At 33.1% G+C, this 19,008-nt stretch overlaps 2 protein-coding genes across 19 annotated transcripts in view; one reads left to right on the top strand and one right to left on the bottom strand.

Moving 5' to 3' along the window:
• Window positions 1-12,332, top strand: part of LOC124949037 (tyrosine-protein phosphatase 99A) — a 337,582-nt gene extending 325,250 nt beyond the window's left edge. For 8 of the 10 annotated variants that reach the window (XM_047493526.1, XM_047493536.1, XM_047493532.1 and 5 more), the window contains 10 exons: window positions 958-1,241; window positions 2,146-2,366; window positions 2,502-2,627; window positions 2,766-2,941; window positions 3,066-3,357; window positions 3,522-3,693; window positions 3,808-3,932; window positions 4,012-4,289; window positions 4,400-4,535; window positions 4,635-5,225. In XM_047493526.1, coding sequence (XP_047349482.1) covers window positions 958-1,241; window positions 2,146-2,366; window positions 2,502-2,627; window positions 2,766-2,941; window positions 3,066-3,357; window positions 3,522-3,693; window positions 3,808-3,932; window positions 4,012-4,289; window positions 4,400-4,535; window positions 4,635-5,135 — 2,311 coding nt within the window. In that variant the 3' untranslated portion in view covers window positions 5,136-5,225. Of the gene's footprint in view, window positions 1-957; window positions 1,242-2,145; window positions 2,367-2,501; window positions 2,628-2,765; window positions 2,942-3,065; window positions 3,358-3,521; window positions 3,694-3,807; window positions 3,933-4,011; window positions 4,290-4,399; window positions 4,536-4,634; window positions 5,226-5,586 lie in introns of those variants that run through there. The other 2 variants (XM_047493528.1, XM_047493527.1) reach the window with 2 other exon arrangements.
• The window catches only part of LOC124949036 (Down syndrome cell adhesion molecule-like protein Dscam2), a 134,088-nt gene continuing 126,697 nt past the window's right edge, over window positions 11,618-19,008 (bottom strand). For 4 of the 9 annotated variants that reach the window (XM_047493516.1, XM_047493522.1, XM_047493520.1 and 1 more), the window contains 6 exons: window positions 18,760-19,008; window positions 18,392-18,676; window positions 16,845-17,122; window positions 16,388-16,649; window positions 16,198-16,279; window positions 11,619-15,965 (listed from right to left, as the gene is read on the bottom strand). The exon at window positions 18,760-19,008 is cut by the window's right edge and continues 180 nt beyond it. In XM_047493516.1, the coding sequence (XP_047349472.1) occupies window positions 15,548-15,965; window positions 16,198-16,279; window positions 16,388-16,649; window positions 16,845-17,122; window positions 18,392-18,676; window positions 18,760-19,008 (1,574 nt within the window). In that variant the 3' untranslated portion in view covers window positions 11,619-15,547. Of the gene's footprint in view, window positions 15,966-16,197; window positions 16,280-16,383; window positions 16,650-16,844; window positions 17,123-18,391; window positions 18,677-18,759 lie in introns of all 9 variants that reach the window. The other 5 variants (XM_047493521.1, XM_047493517.1, XM_047493519.1 and 2 more) reach the window with 5 other exon arrangements.

Raw genomic sequence — 19,008 nt, 5'->3', positions numbered from 1 at the left:
AAAAAGAGAGAAGAAAGGAAGAAACGAAAAATTATTGAACACGTGTAATAAGTTTCGTTTAAATGCACGATGTGTATGTCTTACAATTATTCAGACATTTTAATTTTATATCAAATTGCGGAAACGTATCCGGCTAAGCGAAATAGTTTTGACGTGAAATAATCGATCACGCAAAGTGTCAAGATCGTTAACCTTTCCTCGCTTTAAGTTCACCTTTTCGCGATAAATATATTTTTGTTTCTTTCTTTCTTTTTTTTTTCTCTCTCTTTTTTTTTCTTTTCTTTTTTTTTTTCTTTTTCATCTATCACGAATAAAAAAACGTTGTCGAGAAAGGCGTCCTCGAAGATAAATCGATTTATCGAACGATCGATATCGATTATGAAAAAAAAACGACTGATAATGTTTTGTATCTTCGCATAGCCTTTGATATCTTTCTCACACTTATTTTTTTTCTCTCTCTCTCTCTCTCTCTCTCTCTTTTTTATTTTATTCCTTTTTGTTCGACGAATATATGTTATATATAAAAAGTAAAAATAAAGAAAAAAAAATAAAAAAATAAAAAAAAAAAATGAAGAAATAAAAGAAAGAAAGAAAGAAAAAGAAAAGAAAAGAAAAAGTGAAATAATATATTTAAAGAAATGTTAAGGTAATTTTGATAATAATTTAGCACTTAGTATGATAGAGTCCAATCAGTCTTATTCCTTAATTGCTTCTTCCTGTCCGACGTATAATGTATAAAAATTGGAAAGATAAGAATTAGGTACTTTTTCTTTGTAACAACGAGGTATATATATACATATATACATATATATATATATATACATATATATTTTTTTTATGGCAAATATGCAAACATGCGAATAAAATAATTTTTCAAAGATGTAAAAAAAAGAAAAGAAAAAGAGAAGATTTCATCGAAGATCGAAGGAATAATTCATTAAAAACATGTTTCTTCAGGCCAATTTTCAGAAAATGCTTTCACACGGCCTATTACTATCTGGATTATCCACCACGAAATGTGCCGACCCTTCAAGAATGGGAGAACAGTGAGCAAGATGGCGAAAGGACCGCCGTAAGCGTTCAACAATTCGTTCAACATGTCGCCAAGTTGCACGCCGATGGTGACATCGGTTTCAGCAAGGAATACGAGATTATTCAATCGGAGAGCGGAGGTTACACCGTTGAGAACTCGCAATTCGCTGAAAATAAGGCGAAGAATCGATACCTCAACATACTCGCATGTAAATATTTATTTTCTTAGTTTTAATTTTGTTTCCTTTTTTCTTTTTTTTTTTTTTTTTGTCATGCATCCGATACGATTATTTTTTCTTTAATGATTATCCCGACTTTTCGTTCTTCTTCGAAGTGAAGGAGGAAAAAGAGAAAGATGAGATCGTATGAACGTTATATACTCTTTGTTGCGACGAGTGACGCATATATATATATATATATGTATACATGCACAAGAGAGTGAGTCACGAAAAATGATCGAATTCAACTAATGTCTATTTAAATGAAAATAAGTGCAAATAGAAAAAGAAAAGGAAAGGAAAGGAAAGAAAAAAAAATGTCTTTCTTTTTTTTTTTTTTTTTTGTCAGATCTTTTGTCGAAGTCATGAATTCGTATTACATCAAGTATAATTGTCGACATAATTTCTTTATAAGAATGATATAATTTTTATTTATTCTTAAAGTCAAGACAGATGTTTCGTTGTTTTATTTCTAGTGAGTCATTTCAATATATACGTGTATATATGTGACACAAGTACTGTAAATTCGCTTCGATCATTCACAATGTTATCGGATTAACGAGTAGCTCTCGTCATTGCTTTTGATGTGAGTGACCTGTCTGTCGACAACGAGGTCACAGATCCTCCACCACCAAGCCGGACACTGTCCACTTGTTTTCGTGGAACGATAAAGTTACCTGTATGTATTCATCACATTCCGCGATATCGACTTCGTTTTTACTACGTCGAAATGATAACGCTCGTTTCCGATGACATTTATTACGAAATAATGTAGTACGTTTTATTTATTTAAAAAGAAGAAGAAAGAAAAGAAAAAAGAAAAGGGGGGAAAAAAAATGAAAGAAAAAAGAAATCTTGCAATATAAGATGCAATAAATTTCAATGTGTTTCGCAGACGATCATACGCGCGTACAATTGTTATCGTGCGGCGGAGGGCCACCTAAAAAGGGACAAGATTATGTAAACGCAAATTACATCGATGGTTGGCAACGTGCACGAGCTTACATTGGAACTCAAGGACCTTTACCACCGACCTTCGATGGTTTCTGGCGTATGGTCTGGGAACAACGCGTATCGATTGTAGTGATGATCACTAATCTTGTCGAACGTGGTCGTGTAAGTTTTTTCTAAATAAGATTTATTGTATAAACGAATAATATTTTGGTATATTATTTTTAATGAAAATCGTCCATTTTTTATTATTATTATTATTATTATTATTATTATTATTATTATTATTATTATTTACAGAGAAAATGTGATATGTATTGGCCCAAAGAAGGCACCGAAACTTATGGTTACATTCAAGTTACTTTAGTAAGGGAGGACATTATGGCAACTTATACTATTCGTACTCTTCAAATTCGACATCTCAAGGTATATGTTTATAATAATTGTTAAGGAAGAATTATCTTTTTCTTCCTTTCTTTGTTTTTTTTTTCTTCTTTGCTTTCTTTTCCCTTTTGAAATGGCGAACGCCGATACTTAATAAGACAATCGTTTTCGAATTTTAAGCAGATTAAGAAGAAGAAGAATGGGACCAATATGGGAGAACGTACAATATGGCAGTATCATTATACCGGTTGGCCTGATCATGGTGTTCCTGATCATCCTCTACCTGTTCTCAGTTTTATTCGTAAATCTTCCAATGCTAATCCACCCGAAGCTGGCCCTATAGTGGTCCATTGCAGGTAATGAAATAAAAACAAAAACAAAAAAAAAAAAAGAAAGAAAGAAAGAGAAACAATAATCTCCCATTTTCTTACTTATTAATGATTATTTTTTTTCATATAATAATAATAATAATAATATTAGCGCCGGAGTTGGACGTACTGGGACCTATATCGTGATCGATGCCATGCTGAAGCAGGCCAAGAGCAAAAACGAGATCAATGTATTTGGATTTTTAAAACATATTCGAACGCAGAGAAACTTTTTAGTTCAGACAGAGGAACAATACATTTTCATTCATGATGCTTTGCAAGAGGCAATCGAAAGTGGAGAGACCAATATAGAAGCTAATAATTTGATGCAGCATATTCAAGACATGCTATGCCCGTCCAATAATAAGACAGATGCCTGGAATAACTTAGATTCTCAATATAAAGTAATTATCACGACGTTTATTAATAAATTTCGTTCGTTGCATAGTAGTTTTTTTTTCTTTTTTTTTTCTTTTTTTTGATTAAACCTAACGGTTGTTCATTTTCTTCGTTTCTTTTCTTATTTTTCTTTTTTCTTTTTTTTTTTTTTTTCTTTTTTTTAATATAGCTCGTGACGTCGTGGAAACCAAAGGACTTCAATCTCGTGTCCGCGACCAAATCATGTAACATTCACAAAAATCGTAATATGGAGATAATACCAATTGAAAATGCTCGTGTACATTTAACACCAAAACCTGGTGTTGACGGAAGTGATTATATAAATGCAACGTGGTTCTCAGGTAATGATAATTTCTTTCTATTTTTTTTTTTTTCCTTTTTTTTTTTTAAATCCTACTATCATATTTTTGATATTCGTTCGTGAAGCTTTGTATTAACGAAATATTCATTGACAGGATTCCAAAGGAATCGTGAGTTTATTATAACTCAACATCCTATGGAGAATACCATAATGGAGTTTTGGCAAATGATGTGGGACCATAATGCTCAGACGATCGTAATGTTGACTCAATGCGACGAGGTATATAAAATTAACCATGATTCATAATTATTTTTCAAAGATATCGTTCCTTTATATTAATTAAAATTTTTTCATGCAGGAATATCCCGAGTTTTGGCCAACGGAAGGAAAGGATTTGGAATCAGAAACTTTCCGAGTACGATTATGTGGTATTAAAGAAACAGTCAGTGGAATCATTCTACGGGAGGTAGCCGTCCGATCTTTACAGGACGATTATGAATTAAGTGCAAGAATCGTTCAAGGACCATTGAATCAAGGTGGTTTGTGGCCTCACAATAATAACCCCAAAATATTCGTCAATGTGATACAAGACTTTCATAGAGATTATCAAAATGGTCCAATCGTCGTTATGGATAGGTGATTACATTTTTATTGAGCGTTTAATAGAAAGAAAGAAAGAAAAAAAAAAAATATATATATATATATAAATACGTAATCGCAACGACTATCGTAATCATTTGTATCAGGTACGGTGGCGTCGAGGCAGCTCTATTCGTACTTCTAACAACTTTGAACAAACAACTCGAGTTCGAACAATCCGCGGACATTTACATGTTCGCAAAATTGTTATACATGAAGAGACCGGGTGTATTCCGATCGAAGGTAAAAAGGAAAATAATAAATCATATTTCTTTTACATTTAATGTTATCATTGTTATAAAGAAGAAGAAGAAAAAAAAAAAAAAACCTGTTTAATATTAGGAGGATTATGTCCTGCTCTATCAATGTCTTGAGGCAATGCTGTCGTCGAAAGTACGTGGTGAACCAGATCTCTATGCGATGGCGAACGGGCACGTGGCAACGATGAGTAGTAATGATCCGAACGAGATTAGATCGGCATCCTCGATGCAGCACATGGCAATGGATTATCCTGTGAAGTCAGCACCACCGATGATACGAGAATATGCGACGGTGGAGGTGAGCACCGAGTACCTGTCCGACTACACGATTCCCATAAGGGTGGACCATCCGATCGAATCTTCGTCGAGCAATCGTGGAAGTGAGACTTGTCTGGCCGCTCATGGTAGCAACGATCATGGCATATCCGAGAAGAACATTGTGGTTAGCCAAAGGAACGTTAGCTATCACAATCATCCACCGGGTGTTTCGGTGACGGTAGATGCGAACGGTTACATCACGAACGGCAGTATGCGCGTGCCACCTGAGGGTATGGAGGCGAGCTGCAAAATATTACCGCAATGATGCCGGCCTATCTTCGGTTGCAGCGTCGCCTCACGTCGTTCAGAACCGCTGTAATCGACCGTTTCTTCCTCATAAACGGAACTGTATTTACGTCCCTCGTAAGTATTATCCAGTCGCGTTCCAAAATCTTCAATCACTGCACCTCTTCCTTATTTATGTTTCTTCTCTCTGTCTTCTTTTTTTTCTTTAATTTATACTCCCCCGTTTCCCCCGTGCACCCCGCGTCACATTATAAAACGCACGATATACGATAATAGCTCTTTAAAAATCGCTATTACTACCACGGAAGATCGGATGGCCATTTTTATGACTTATGGAAGTGTGTCGAGTGTTCTACGTTTTCTTCAAGATATTTTAGGGCATAAAACTTTTATCTATAGATAAAGATCGTTACGATTTCGTTAAGTTCAAACGATTATCTATTATATCACACGTTTGTTGTATAATTCAGATGACACCAGAAGGAGCTGTCCGATTGGAAAGATCCTCGCACAATGGGAAAGCTGACCGCTCGAGTATACAAGATCAGCCTCGGGGGATTATAGAACGTACATTCGTGTAAATAAGTCCACGTAAATCTAGAATAACAAAAACCAAACGAAACAAATAACAGAACGAAAGAGAACAAAACAAAACGAAAGCAAAAAAAAAAAAAAATGAAAGAAACGAACGAAGAAAAGAGCCGAGGAAGAAAAAAAATGATTAAAAATAAAAAAACAAAAAAGAAAAAAGAAAAAAAAAAAAAGAAAACTAGCTCTCGTCGTACTCTAAAGCCGAGGAAATTGATAAAAAAAAGTTAAGGGAAATATGTTTTCGCTGATTTTGCACGTTTTAACAGTTGATTCGGATAGATCGCGTTTATCTTGTCCATCTTGTAAGTGTACGCTGTTCCATTCTTGTATATATCGCCCATTCACATTACATATAAATATTATACATACATACGTGTATATATATATATATATATATATATATATATATATATATATACACATAAATATACATATAAATATAAAAGTCGACCAGCCGACAGCCCGAGTTGCCAAAGAATCATTAAGGATATACTCTTTTTAATCGATAAGAAAGAGGAGGACGTTAGATCAAACTCGCGAATGGATGTGTAAATATTTCGTATAAATATAAGTATGTATATAGATATATGCAGACGCGTATAGATCAGATATGTGTGTGTATATATTTATAAACATATATATATATATATATATATAAATATAAATATAAATATAAATATAAATATAAATATAAATATAAATATAAAAAATTATTGTAATATCTATACGTTAGCCACTTGTGATGACGTGTGATTGGATCAGATCCAGCTCGCAAATATATCGTACGTATATAAGATATGATACCTACGATTATAACAGCGATATCATTTATCTATTATATCGCTCGAGTGAGCCTTCACGTCTGCCCTCTCTCATTTTTTTTTTTTTTTTTTTTTTTTTTTTTTTTTTTTCTTATTACTACGTCCTAATACGACAAATCGAGCGTTTGATCGCGCCCGCGTTAACGATTCGATTTACTCATTCGATATTTTAATTTCATGCTGAATGCTCCAAACGTCACAAATAGTCGTACGGTTTTAATGTGTAGAAAACGAAAAACACAAAAAACACACACACATACACACGTATAAGAAAACTAAAAAAATCAAAATACATTAGGTAAATAGAATAATTTGAAATAATATAAATTTCAAAACCGTACGAATGAAACTCTGTCGATAACTTTTGTAATTTTACTGACCTAATCGCATTGATAGTCTTTCATCGTTATCATTATCATCATCATTATCATTATCATTATCATTATTATTATTATTATTATTATTATTATTATTATTATTATTATTATTATTATTATTATTATCATCATCATTGCATCTTTTTTCTCTCTCCCCCCCGTAAACAAATGACATCTTTTAAGCACAACGATGCAGCGAGGCAAATCATGCCGATGACAATCGTGATATTTTATTGAGGATGAACCTTCCAAACGCTGCACAATTTCGTTCCGTTGTTTATATTACATTTTTATTATTATTATTATTATTATTATTATTATTATCTCTTATTCTTATTATTATTATTATTATTATTATTATTATTTTTATTATTATTACTATAGAACAAGTCATACGTAAATACGATGAGCACAATGTGAGTCAGTAAATTCTAAGTATAAATCGGCCAAGAAAGAAGATCGCGACCACTCACTTTCCGTGCACCTTTCCTTCTAATCTAATCTTTGCTATGCGGAAAACTTTTTCTTATTAATAATGATTTCGATCCTTGCAATTGGTGTTCGTCGCGATGCGTTTATACGATAATAGATCGGAAGCGATTGCGTCCAAAAAGTGAATTATATATAAGTACATATGTCTTCGTACGGAATGAATGATAAATTGAATGTAAACAAAAGAAAAAAAAATTAAAAAAAGAAGAAGAAGAAGAAGAAGAAAGGAAAAGTAGAAAGTGAGAAATAAAAAAAAAAGTCCTCTGGGTATTGCGATTAAAATGAACGAGATAGGGAGAAATAAGGATAGAAAATTAGGCTGACAAATTAATTAGGGAGATTATTTTGGTCGATCGATGAGAAAGAAGAAAGAAGCAAGAAAAGAAAAAGAAAAAGAGAGAGAGAGAGAGAGAGAGAGAGAGAGAGAGAGAGAGAGAAAGAAAATCTCTCTTTTCTTTTGGACGCAATCGTACGTGCCTTCAACATCTCCTCGTCGTCATACGTGACGCGCGAAATTCAAAGTCGGAATAAACGCGTGATTTTTTTACTCTGATAAGCTAATCGCACGTTTCGAAAAAGAATATTAAATAAAGAAAGAAAAAAAGAAAAAAGAACGACAATTAAACAAAGCGAAATAAACATGCAAAAGAAGAAAAAAAAAGAAAATAAGTAAATAGAAATGAAACAAAACGAAAGAGAACGAAAGAAAAACAAAAAACGAAACAAAAAAAAAAACAAAAAAACAAAAAAAGAATGATAATTCATAGGAAGTGCGAGAAAACGGTGCGTCGAACGTTCAAATACATGTTGTTCTTAACAACGCTTTGGCATTCTCTTCCAGTGGCCATATTGCCGGTGCCTCGTTGCCATTTCTTTTTGTCAATACGTTCGCGCGCGCGCGGTGTATACACACACACACACGAAGACTGAAGTACTTGTTTCTTATTAAATAACTTTTAGAGACATTATAAATGTAAGCAACGATTGAAAGGAAGGGAGAGAGCAGATGGAAAATGTGTACAATATATGACGTCAAGAGTAGAACAAAAGTGTGAATGTAAAGAGAAAAAGAGAGAGAAAGAGAGAAAGAGAGAGAGAGAGAGAGAGAGAGAGAGAGAGAGAGAGAGAGAGAGAAAGAGAGGAGAGAGTCTATAAGTATGTGTCTGTACTTATGTGTCTAGCGTGCGTATGTTTGTTGTGTTCAATGACCACATCGTATAAAAGATGAATCGTGTGTCACATAATAAGTGTATTGAACTATACAGGACAAAGATAAAAAGAAAACAAAAAAAATTTCTATCTTCGTCTATAAATATTATAGATATTTATATAATTTCTTTTTTCATATTTCAAAAACTTATAGGAATTAATTATAGACACGCTCAGAATTGTCTTTTCCAAAGTGCATATTGACTAATTAAATTTTATCTCGTTAAAGTTCAATCGATTAAGATTAAATTAATATAACACACGATTCGTTTTTGTTCTCCATATTATCGATCGCGAAAGATGAACGAAGGACGAAAAAAATAATTGCTGTTTTAACAATGATGATCCATTATCATTAAATCATATTGATTGAATGTAAAAGATCGAGGGGAAAAAAGAAATTTGCGAAAGATTTTACAGATTGATTATTTTGATCGGTAAAGTTTGATAATTGAGCGAGTATTAATCGATCCTTCGTTCGTTTATCGAATCGAATTTAAAAAAGAATCGAGTAATTATCGTCACACACGATGACGTAATAATGATAAAATCGGTCAGTGGAAATAGAGAAAGAAAAAAAAAAAGAAAAAGAGAAAAAGAAAAAAAAAGTGATATATAAGGGAAAAGGAAACGATAGAAAAGAAAGGAATGAAAGAATAGAAAGAAAAAGAAAGAAAGAAAGAAAGAAGGAAAGAAAGAAAGAAAGAAAGAAAGTAAAAAAGTAAAAGAGAACCTGTGACGTCGCTTCGAAGGTCTTTACGACGATCTCGATCTCGGCCGGAACGATTTACGATTCCCTATCGTTTCTTCATACGGCTGTGCGTAACTTGTAATTATAATTATAATGTTGTACGATTTAAGAGCGTGGGGCACGATTCGAGTCCGAGTCACGGATATCGAAAGTTATTTATTTGTATCGTGAGATCGAGCATCGATCGAAGTGAAACCTTTTCGAGCTTCGTGCGAGTGAAAAAAAGAAAAATGGAGGAATGCTTCTTTCTTTTCTTATCTTCTTCTTTCGATTGAAATAAATAACGGTGTTTAAATGACGATCGATCATTTATACCGATCGGTCGAAAAGTAAAATTTATAAAAACTATGAAAAAGGTAAAAGAAGAAAAAGAAGAGGAGAAGGAGGAGGAGGAGGAAGAGGAAGAGGAAGAAGAAGAAGAAGAAGAAGAAGAGGAAGAAGAGAGAAGAAGATAAAACACATTTGTATCATACATGTATACCTGTCGCAATGTAATTAGCCGTAATTAAATAATTGTCGATATATCGATACGGTTTATCGTTAAAAGTTTCGTACGCGTTTCGTACGAGCACTTTGAGAATAGTCGAATCGATTTTTTCGTCGCGATGTCCAAAATAGATGATACGTGTAAAGACAATGTTTATCGGAGTTATACGTTGTTTAAGAGGAAGAACAGGAATGATATTATATTATATTATATGATTATATTATATATTATAATTATATTATATTATATTATATTATATTATTATATACGTAAAAAGAGGAATCGAAAAAAAAGTGGGGAAGAAAAAAAAAGAAAGAAAAAAGAAAAAGAAATAAGAGACAGAGAAGAAACGTTTTCGGACAAGCATACACACACGCGTTGGAGAATGTACACTGGTGACACGCAATTACTCTAGTGACAAAAAAGGATAAAAATGAAAAAAAGAAAAAAATGAAAAGAAAAAAAAAAAAAAGAAAACCTAAAATAAAAATACATTATAAATACATCGCATAAGCAACACACGTGCGTCGCGGTTAAGATTTCAGATAAATATATTATATACAGATATTTATGATATGTGAATGGCCGTCGGGGAATGACGAAGGATTATTATGTTTTGAGATCGTTTGAAAGATTGTATTGGACGAGATATCGCTCCGCCATTGCTTCGCGAGGTCCCTCTCTATGGCATGTAAAATGAGAAAAAAGAAAAAAGAAAAAAAAAAAAAAAGAAAAAAAAACATTTGGAAGCACATCTTCTTTTTCTCTTCCTTTTTCTTCTTTAAAATTTTTCTTCTCATTTCTAATGTGTTTGAAAAAAAAAAAAGAAAAAAAATGAAAAAAAAAAAAAAAGAAATTTTGTCATGCGATGCGCTATCTCGTCGGACGAAGAGCGGAGAACACTGTACTGTATTTTACGATATTACGTAATTATTGTATATGTACCTATATGGATAACGGGGAGGAAGAAAAAAGAAGAAAAGAAAACAGAGATAGGCGCCTAAATACGACGATATATATATATATATATATATATATATATATATATATAAAAATGAGAATGATCGTAATTAGATCAAAAATCACGATCACACGCGTGTAATTCGAGAATTAAAAACAAAAGATTAGGTGTATATATAGAGACAGATAAATTAGACTCTAGTCAACGTAATATTCGTAAGGCGACGCGCACACGTTCTTTCCAATCTTTCTTTTCTTTTTTTTTTTTTACTTTATTTTTTGTTTTTTTGTTTTTTTTTTTAATCGTTCATTTCTCACCTCTTCATTGTTTCCTCACTTTCTCCACATCGATATTCACATTTCACAATTCTTCTTTGTTAAACAATTTCTTCTTCATCGATCTTCCTTCTTCTCTAACTTTTCTTCTTTGTTTTTCTACTTTTTTCTTTCCCTTTTTCAATTTTTCTTTTTTTTTTTTTTTTTTTTTTTTTTTGCACTCTTTCTTTTATTGTCTTTTGTAATCCGTTGCACCGAAAGAAAAGTTAGAAGGAGGAATTTAAATATCATAAACACAAGCGCACACACACATACACACACACACATAGCATACACGTTCAAATAAATGCATCCTACCTATCCTTAAAGTGAGGTTGCGTTTTATGGCTGTTTGCTCGAAAAAGGAGACCCGTTATTTTCCACGCGTAGGAATGATTGTCCTCGTACGTATTATCGTTATTATATATATATATATATATATATATATATATATATATATATATATATATCTTATATAACCGTAAAAAAAATTTTCGTTAAAAGTCCCCACACCAGATTGAAAATCCTTATAAAATTTGCACATGCACGTGCTGTGACTATTCCGTTAAGTAGCGATGCGTAATTAATACATGTAAATCTTTTTGTAAGTATCTCAAACGTTTTATTGTTTATCCCAATATTCACATTCTCTATATCTATTTTTCTTCTTTTCTTTTTCTTCTTTTTCTTTTTTTTTTTTTTTTTTTTTTTTTTCATTTTCTGATCTACCTCACAACCTTTCTTCCGATAGATTATATTACAATTTTCAGGACAAATCTTTAAACAAATTCGATACATTCATCCATTCATTCATACGATTTTTCTATTTCATTGTTTGCTTTTTTATTTATTTTTATTCTTTCTTTTATTTACATTATTTAGTATAACCAATCAAGATTATCTTACGTAGAAAATGAATGCATTCAGAGATATGCAATTTCTTTATGCAGGCCTACACGATGATAATCGATTAATTTAAATATTATGCGTATTCAAGACGATGTTTCCAGGTACTAAGAAAATCTTATCCGATAATTTAAACAGAAGAAAAACTTTCGTTCTTCGAAAATAGCGAAGAATTTCGACATCGATCGACGATCTTACGAAATGAATCTATTTCTAATTTTCATTCTTTCTCTCTCTCTCTCTCTCTCTCTCTCTCTCTCTCTCTCTCTCTCTCTCTCTCTCTCTCTCTCTCTCTCTCTCTCTCTTTCTCTTTCTATACTCATACACAAACATACACACTTACATATTCCATTTTGGATCTTTGGACAATGTCAATGATTTTTTCTTATCAAACACGTCAATAATACGTGACAACAATGAGCAGCCATTTCTGTCGTTATATACATAATACATAAGATATATATAAAAGACGATCAAAGATTGTGATTCTCGGGAATTACAATAACAAATTCCTTCTTTCTATATACTTATGTACCGTTGTTTCTCACTGCCTTTCTAATGCTAAAGGAAAGAAATTTACAGGAGTAAAAGAATAAGAAAAAAAGAAAAAAAAAAACAAAAAAAAAGCAAAAAGAGATTTTTCGCTAAGATAGACGAAGGATGCTTATTGCTCGGTTTCAGCGATAATCATAAAAAAGGAATATATATATATATATATAAGGTGTTACCATGATAATTTCCTAATCAATCTTCGAACACGTTCTTTCTTTTCTTTTCTTTTTTTTTTATTTTTCTTTTTTTTTTCTTTTTTTTTTCTTATTTAAGTTGAAACTAAATCAATCAATTGCTCAGTAAACAATAAATTAAACAACGATTATCATAATTCTTTCGACGATTTACTTTTTGCATAATATTTCTTAATTTATTTATATGCCTGACGTCAACGTTATATGTGTTGCTGAAGTTTGATAAAGCTATTTTAGAAACACCGTGTATATATACACACACACACACACATATAATTGCTATGGGGATTTAATTTCTCATGTTAAAGAAAATAAAAAAAAAAAAAAAAAAGAAAAAAAAAATAAGAAAACAAAAAGAAGCAAAAAAAAGAACAAAAACAAAAACGAAAGAATAAAAGGAGATAAGAAAGAAAAGCGAAAGAAAATCAATAGATATGAAAAATGAAAGGGAGAAAGCTGAATTATGATATCGCATAAAAGCACGCTATCGTGCCACACTTCTATTTGTACAAAATGATTACTAATAATGTCTACGAGAAAGGAAAAAATAAAGATTGTATGTCGTCTCGAATCGAACGTTGTCGAGTGATCTGAATTACGAACACGTGCTGGCCGAAATTTTCAAATGTTAATTATTATTTACTTTTACATCGGGAAACACAGTTGGATCGATTGATGGAAAAATGTAATTTTGCTATTTTTTTATTTTTTCTTTTTTTTTTGTTTTTTTAATATTTTAAAAATCTATTTTCCTTCTTTTTTTTTTAATCTTCCCTTCGATTCTCTCTCTCTCTCTCTCTCTGTCTCTCTATCCTTCGTTAATTTGTTATAAATAATCTAAAAATTTAGAACGCGATTGAATGCGGATTCTCTGGCTTTTTAGAAACAGAAAAAAATAATAAAAAATAAAAAACAAAGGAAAAGAGAAAAGAAAATTTTTTTAGAAAATTAATTAATTAATTTTCATCTTGATACAAGATTTTAACAGGTAAGTGCATTAATGTCAATTAATGAGAAAGAAGATAATGCTTATCTTTATATTAAAAATTTTCAAAGAAATTGTCATTTATTTATTTATTTATTTTTTTTTTCTTTTTTCAACTTCGTTAATATTATATTTCGATTAAGTTTTGCGCAGCTTTAGATCGATCGAAAGAGAACGAGCTCAACGATACTCCTCTGAGATATTGTGCTATAAATATCTTTATAGTATAAATACATAAATTAAATTAACATCGTAATCATACTTACGTATTTACGTAAACTTCGTATCAAATGAAATATTTATAAAAATTAATCCAGAGAAAAAGAAAATCGATGAATACAGTGTTACTCCTCTCGGATCGTCCAGAAAAATTATGGATCAACAATTTATAAAAACCGAAGGAGAAGATAATTTGTATAGGAGCGAAAAGTCTGTTAGAATGGCTATAATATCATCGTTCGCGTGCGTAATTATTTTATAATAACAAAGGTTTTTCAATAACTCGAGAAAATCACGTTTAATCGTACGCCTAATGCAATATGTAACGAAAATACGAAAAGCACAAAATTTGTAATGTGTACTTGCACTCATTGTGATTTAACAAATGACGGATGAAAAAATAAATGTAATAGGAATCACAGAACGATTACTACATTTTTTATTAAAATTTTTAATTATCGCGTTCTCTCTCTCTCTCTTTCTCTCTCTCTCTCTCTCTCTCTCTCAACTTGGAATAGGACGACAACGACAACGACAACGACAACGACGACGACGATGATAACGAGCTACTTGATACGAATCTTATTTATCAACCGTCGATACGAGATGACTATAGTTTCCTATCTCTCTCTCTTTCTCTCTCTCTCTCTTTCTCTCTCTCTCTCTCTCTCTCTCTCTCTCTCTCTCTCTCTGTCTGTCTGTCTATCTCTTTCCTTGTTTCCTTCTCTCGGAGACTCGTTCGAAAATTGAATTTCTGTCTCGTGGTAGTTTGATTGACGCGTTGTTGATAAGCTTCGCAATTAAGTTGATTGACGTTTCATTTATAACCGCAGCTACTAAATGGCATGCACGTTGCCGTTTATATATGGCTATCATTTCTCATAATCGAAAAAAATCATTCAAATTGCGATTAGATCGGGGAAAAAAAGATTTACATTTGTGTTAAAAATTGAATTTGCTTTTCTGACTTTTTTTTTTTCTTTTTTTTTTCTTTTTTGATCTTAAAAATTCTAAATATACGTATACGTATAATGTAGGAAGAAGAAGAGGAAGAGGTAGTTAGAAAAAAGAGTAAAAAAGCATAGCACTCGATCGCATTTTTCTACAAAAATACGTCTTTATTGTAAATGGGATCGTTGACGTAGCAGTCGTTCGTAAAGACAGTCAATCTGAAATTCTTCGTTAGCGAAGCGGCTTTGGCGGAACATATTTAATCGACGAAAGTATTTCGAAACGAAGAAATACCATTTTGAAATAACACTCAATCATGCTCGGTTTTCGTTTTCCTTTATTTGCATGTTTCTTTATTAATTATTAATGCTTTTTTATTTTTTATTTTTCTTTTTTTTATATATTTTTTTTGTCGTTTTTTCCTTTTAATCTTTTTTTTTTTGTTTTGAATTTTTTCCTTCTTTTCTTCTCTTTCGAAATTTCCGTAATCCCCCTTTTAATCCTTTTGTTCGGTTTTCTCTCTCTCTCTCTCTCTCTCTCTCTCTCTCTCTCTCTCTCTCTTTTCTTCTTCTTCTTCTTCTTCCTTTTTTTTTCGATTGTAGTTTGATATTTGATTAACACTTAGACGGTAATAGTAAAGTCCTTTGGCGATTTAGACAGCGAGCTGTTAGAAGCGAGAGCGTTTCTTTTCCTGTGAAGCCTTAGCTTCATGTCTATGTCGCACTCGGCCTCGCTGGTCTCGTGAGCATCCGTGAAGCCCGTCGGTGGTTTCAATTCCAATGTTGACAGCTCGCTGCCCCAATCCTCGTCTCTCCTGCTCATTCTCGAGGAACCAGGTTCCTCGAGAAGACAAAGAGATTCCACCGATTTCCTCGAATTCTGTTCCTTCCCTAATCGGTCGCAGGAACCTTGACGATTCGGGTGACTCGGTGACGTGCCTCTCGAGTAAGGATGCATTCCTGATTCCGAGAGTTTCACGGCTCGCAGCATCCCTGATATACGTCCATCGATCGCGATGTCCGGTGTTGCTCCTCGGCTTCTAATTTGTAACGATATGGATTCTTTTAAACAATTTTATATTGTAATACCGATCGAAGACAAATCGAAGACAATGAAAATATCTAAGTGGATATGATCCTGATAAAAATAATAGTAATAATAATGAAAAAAAAAAAAAAAAAAAAAAAAAAAAAAAAAAAAAAAAAACAAACAAAAAAGAAAAAACAAAAAGAAACGATAAAAGAAAGGCGATCAAGAAGCTGCTATCTGACCTTTGTTTCTCGAGCCTGGGAAAGGTCTTCCTCTCAGAAATTGGTGACGGCTCCGTTGATGTACTCGAAATGTACAGCACATCTGGAATGTGCACGCGACACGTTGATGCGGTAAAGGTGAGTGGTTAGTAGCGGTTGAATATATAAAGCTGTGGGTGGCTTCGACACAGAAAACCGAATACTAACTTACTATGATGAACCGGGACCAAAGCTAGTCGTTGTTCCCTCTGACCGACGGAGTTTGGTCCTGGTGATCTGGCCATTAATGATGTTGGCCCGGAATCGTCTAGATGATTGGATGATTCAGTTCGGCTACTGGTACCAACTTCGGTATCGCTGTCTGAACCCAAAGTGTCATATTCTTCGGATTCTGACTTGAACGATTTTGATTTGCGACGTGCCCTACCACGTACTTTTGTGTATTGATCCACGTCGCATTGAAATCTTTTGTTCTGCAACAATCAAGAAACAAAGAAAAAAGAAAAAAAAACGAAAAGAAAAAAAAAAGAAAAAAGAAGAACGAGAAATAAATAATAATAATAATAATAATAATAATAACGATAATAATAATAATAATAATAATAATAATAAGTCATTAATATAAATCCAATGTTAATATAAATTAACATCAATTATTTTTTACTCACTTGAGCGCCCTGAAGCATCGTCTCGCTGCGTTCGTAGAAGAATGCCTGTCGCGTTGGATTTTCCTGCTCGGGCACATTGAAGGTCGCGTACGGATAAATGTCTTCAGGATATTCTGGTATTCGTTTCAGGGCGCTCACCTCACGACAGGGTGGTGATTGTTGTCCCGGTTTCCTTACAGTCGCATAATACTGTTCCCTTTGTTCGGTATTTTGTTTATTGTCCAGAGCCACCTGCGTTTGTGAATTTGGATCGTTCACGACTCCTGATCTTTCTGGATCTGAAATGATAAAGTATGATCGTCGATATAATATATTTAGACATATAAAAATATAATTTACCACTCAAAAAGAGAGAGAGAGAGAGAGAGAGAAATAGAAAGTGAAAGAGAACTACTCGTAAACGGATATCGCCATCGTGTTTTCTAATTTCATATGCCATCCACGCTTTTAAAACCCTCATGAAACTATTACAGGCACTGACGTTGGAAAGTTTACGGTGCGAAGTTACGGCCGAATCTACTGCATTATTTAACTCGACCAAAGTAATGTATAATTAGGTACCTATAGAGGTCCCTTGAAACCATCAGAGAAAAGATGATATACGTAAGAAGGATATATATATATATATATATATATATATATATATATATATATATATATATAAATTTAGAGTGAATTAGAATTTCATGAAAAAGTTGGAGAATATGTCAAGCTAGTATGAATCATATAATATGACGTGAAAATATTCGATACGTGTTAAATTCACTTTTCATAATAGTTAATGAAATTGTAGAAAGGAAAAAAAAAAAAAAAAGAAGAAAGAAAAAATTTCCTTCAGATTCGCGAAGTTGAATCGACGATGTTACATCGCCTGGTTAAAGTTAAAACCGATGAGACGAGAGAGTGAAGTGAGTTTTACAGAAATTCTTCGGTCGTTCCTTGACTTCCACCCGTTCAAGTGAAATCCCAATGACGCCGAGAGATAGAAACTCTTAAAAGCTACTGGTACTTTTTTCTCTCTCTCTCTCTCTCTCTCTCTCTCTCCCTCTTTTTCTCTCGTAATTGGAGTACGACTCTTCGATATTTGGTTACTCTTGTCTGTGCGACAAGTGGCTTGGATAGTGGATAACGGTAGGGAGGAAGAGGAGGAGGAGGAGGAGGAGGAGGAGGAGGAGGAGGAGGAGAGTACTACCGAGCATTCCCTCTGGCTTAATGCAAATTTCTGATGGGATGGTCGTGTACGTATACAGTCAACCTGTCGACACGTCGATTTATGAACTTCGATAGTACTTCTCATTGACTCGTTCGCAAATCGATTCTCTCTATCGAAACGGGCGTTATTAAGAACGACGAAGAAAAAGAAAAACAAATAGAACAAGAGAATATAAAAACGAATAAAATGTAAAAATTCGATAATACTATGTATTATTATAAAGATATATAAAAATAGAATGGAAAAGAAATGAGAAAAGATTCTATTGAAATTGAAATAGAAAAGAATTCGTATTATTATATAGATATTAGAATAATAATTCGACGATACTTACGAGTTTTTAAACAGAAACAAACACCACCAACAGCTAGGATTACAGCGAGAACCGAAATGACGCTCGGTGCCAATACGTGAGCGTCAAGATATAGGGGCGTATTTTCAGCTTCCTGGGGTTGGTCCTCGTGCAGCCGGATGTTGCCACTCTGTGACAGGGTAGTGAACAAGTACTCGGCCTGGGTGGATCCGGCATTGTTGTAAGCTGTCACACGTAGCTCGTAGTTCGTTCCGCTTTCTAGATCTGTTACGGTGTATCTCAATTGGGGTGGAACATTATTGGACACTGAAAGGTACACGGACGAGTTCCTGGAAAGCTCTTTTCGAAGAGGACATATCAAAATGAATATAACATTGTTAACTACTCACCTAATAACCAATCTCCAGGTGGCCTTCTATATTCAACAACAAAATAAAGAAGCGGACAACCTCCGTCCTGCCATGATGCTAATTCTAAGTTGATAAATGTCTGATTGGTCTTGACAAGATGATGCTTGGAAGGTGGTATAGGTTTTGAGCCATTTGTCTTAGCAGTTTCGATTTTGCTAGCACTACCGCTGCCTATTTTATTGAAGGCAGCAAGAGTGAACTGATACCTGGTACCACATTGCAAACCCT

This window comes from Vespa velutina, chromosome 5, assembly GCF_912470025.1.
Source record: "Vespa velutina chromosome 5, iVesVel2.1, whole genome shotgun sequence".
Taxonomy (NCBI): domain Eukaryota; kingdom Metazoa; phylum Arthropoda; class Insecta; order Hymenoptera; family Vespidae; genus Vespa; species Vespa velutina.
Note: the sequence above shows the minus strand (reverse complement) of the source record. Positions and strands in the feature narration are given on the sequence as shown.